General features: G+C 36.4%; 1 protein-coding gene across 1 annotated transcript in view; it reads left to right on the top strand.

Annotated features, from left to right (window-relative positions):
• LOC144975281 (major facilitator superfamily domain-containing protein 4A-like) overlaps window positions 1-2,500 on the top strand; it is a 152,424-nt gene that overhangs the window by 147,043 nt on the left and 2,881 nt on the right. The window contains exons 9-10 of the mRNA XM_078919222.1: window positions 153-300; window positions 1,680-1,750. Coding sequence (XP_078775348.1) covers window positions 153-300; window positions 1,680-1,750 — 219 coding nt within the window. The remainder of the gene's footprint in view (window positions 1-152; window positions 301-1,679; window positions 1,751-2,500) is intronic.

Raw genomic sequence — 2,500 nt, 5'->3', positions numbered from 1 at the left:
TATGCGTATTGTAACCATGAACTTTTATAGTCTGCTTGATACAGTTTTGTGAGAACTACTCATAAACGCGGATGGCAACAAGCAATAACAAAGAACTGAGTGACGTCAACTTCATTCTATCCATACTTTTACTCGTATGATTTCTGTTCCAGGTTGGATGTGTATTTTCATTACTGCTCACCATCGTGTTTTCATGGAGTCACGCTATCATCTACATAGGCACGTGCGGCGTTGGTCTCTTCGTGAGCAGTATGTCACCTACAGTCATGTCTCTCGCCGAGCAATACATTGACATCAATCGTGAGTACCGTATTTTATGATATTATACCTAAACCACCGCCTGGGGGTCCCGATAGCTCAGTTGGTAGATCACTTGTTTCACACGCGAAGAAGGGACCGAGATCGAACCCGGATGGTGCAATTGAGATTTTATCTGACCCCCCTTGTCCTCCCAGCAGTGAATGGGTAGCTGAGTCAGTTAGATTTGGTGGAAAGTACTTTGCGATAGACTAGCGTCCTATGCAAAGGATAGAAAGCAATTGCTACGGTCCGTTTCACGCTTTAGAAACCGGGATAAACTCCGGCTCCATGGTTCGAATGGCTCTGAAGGACTACTTTAAACCACTCCCTCAATCAAGTATTATGTTTAAAGGCCTGGCTGATACTGAGATTGAGTTCACCGAATTTGTTGGTTTTCTTCCTTTGCGAAAGTGAGTTGTAATAAGACTATCCGTTGAACTCAGAGCGAGATATCAACAGGCAATGCAATAAAATTATGCCGAGAACAATATTTTCCTATTTTACATGAATTAAATTAACTATATTAATTTTCATAATATATTTAAAGAAAGGGTAGCAATCTGTATATCATTACAATATATGTAAAAATAGATTATAGCGCATTATAGAACATACAGTTAGCCATAGTTGGGAAGAAATATCTTAACAGTCTTATCTCGAGGCCCAATAAATATTTTTAGAGACTATCCATTATAATACTCGTTACAAATTCTTCATTGACATATTCGATTTCAACAAGTTTCCTTCCTGATTATTTATAAGACATAGATTTAAATGCACATTTATATAGCGCATATGCCGAAGCTTCGAAGCGCTTATTCTCTTATAAGACATAAATTTACTTCATAAAGTCATAAGAGAGCTTCAGATTAAATTGTCACATTTTAAATACTTGCTCGCTATCTATCGTTCTAGTTCTGTTTTTCTTTTTATCTCCCCACTCAGTAATTATCAAAGAAAGATAACCACAAAGAAACGACTGAATGCAATACAACTGTATGTGTTATTTCCCTTGAAGTCATATTAGAGATTCAGATTACATCGTCACATTTTAAATACTTGCACTCTATCTATCTTTATAGATAGTATGCGCTTGGCTCAGAAGCTCATGACATTGCATCAGGAAGTATAACGGACCAACACACAAAACTATGTGTAACCATGAACTTGTATAGTCCGGTTCATACAGTTTAGTGAGAACTACTCATAAACGTGAATGGCAATAAACAATAACAAAGACCCTAGTGACGTCAACTTCGAACTATCTATAGATCTATATTTTTTATCTCCCCACTCAGTAATTATCAAAGAAAGATAACCACGAAGAAACGATTCAACACAATACAATTGTATGAGTTATTTCCCTTGAATCATTTCAGCTTCCATTACGACTTGCCTCGTTGTAGTCGCAGCTCTTGGTGAAGCCATGTGTCCGGTCGTCGTGGGATATGTAAGTATACCCAAACATGTTTAACTCTCTTCTTAATTTCAGTATTTTTTCCAAAATGGCAGGCTTATCCGCAGAAAAAGTGATTATTTAAACTCAAACAAGCACTCTACAAAACAATTTTATGGTCTTATCAATGGGCACGATCTTTTTTAACTTTCCATGTGCTCGAGGTCATTGGTCACATTGCAAAATGTGCTCAAAGTGACCCACATAGTGAAAAGTGTTCACATATCTTAAACTATATAACATTCCGATTAGTCATTGTGTTCAGCTTGACACATGGGTATGTTTACAACTTTCATCAACAAAGCAGCGTGTTTACATTTGTTTAGAAATGTCCATTTGTTGGACAGCAACAAATCACTTGGTTAATGACTCGGTTGGACGAAAACATGAATATAGATCGCTCCCATTAAACAAAGATCCGTCTTCAAAGTTTGTCATGCACAAAATAAATCTGAATTTTTAATTAACGTACCTATATTGTGTCGTGTAACAAATGTGACGATTTTGCTGCAGGTGGTAAGGAGAGGGTTCAGCTTTAGTATTGCGCATTTTAACGCAATTCATGATAGATTAAAAGATAAAAATGTGGAAAATGGTGCGAAAACAGTGCCAGACAAAAGAGAAAAAGAATAATATAAAAGAAAAAAAAATATATCCAACGTTGTATATTATTAATTATCATTTTCTGCTTTGCCTGGGATTCTTTCATTTTTTTTTGTCTTGAAAAAGTGCCAATCTCCTTAG

This window comes from Berghia stephanieae, chromosome 6, assembly GCF_034508935.2.
Source record: "Berghia stephanieae isolate SIO BIC M18660-M18661 chromosome 6, UCSD_Bste_1.3, whole genome shotgun sequence".
Classification (NCBI taxonomy): Eukaryota; Metazoa; Mollusca; class Gastropoda; order Nudibranchia; family Aeolidiidae; genus Berghia; species Berghia stephanieae.
Note: the sequence above shows the minus strand (reverse complement) of the source record. Positions and strands in the feature narration are given on the sequence as shown.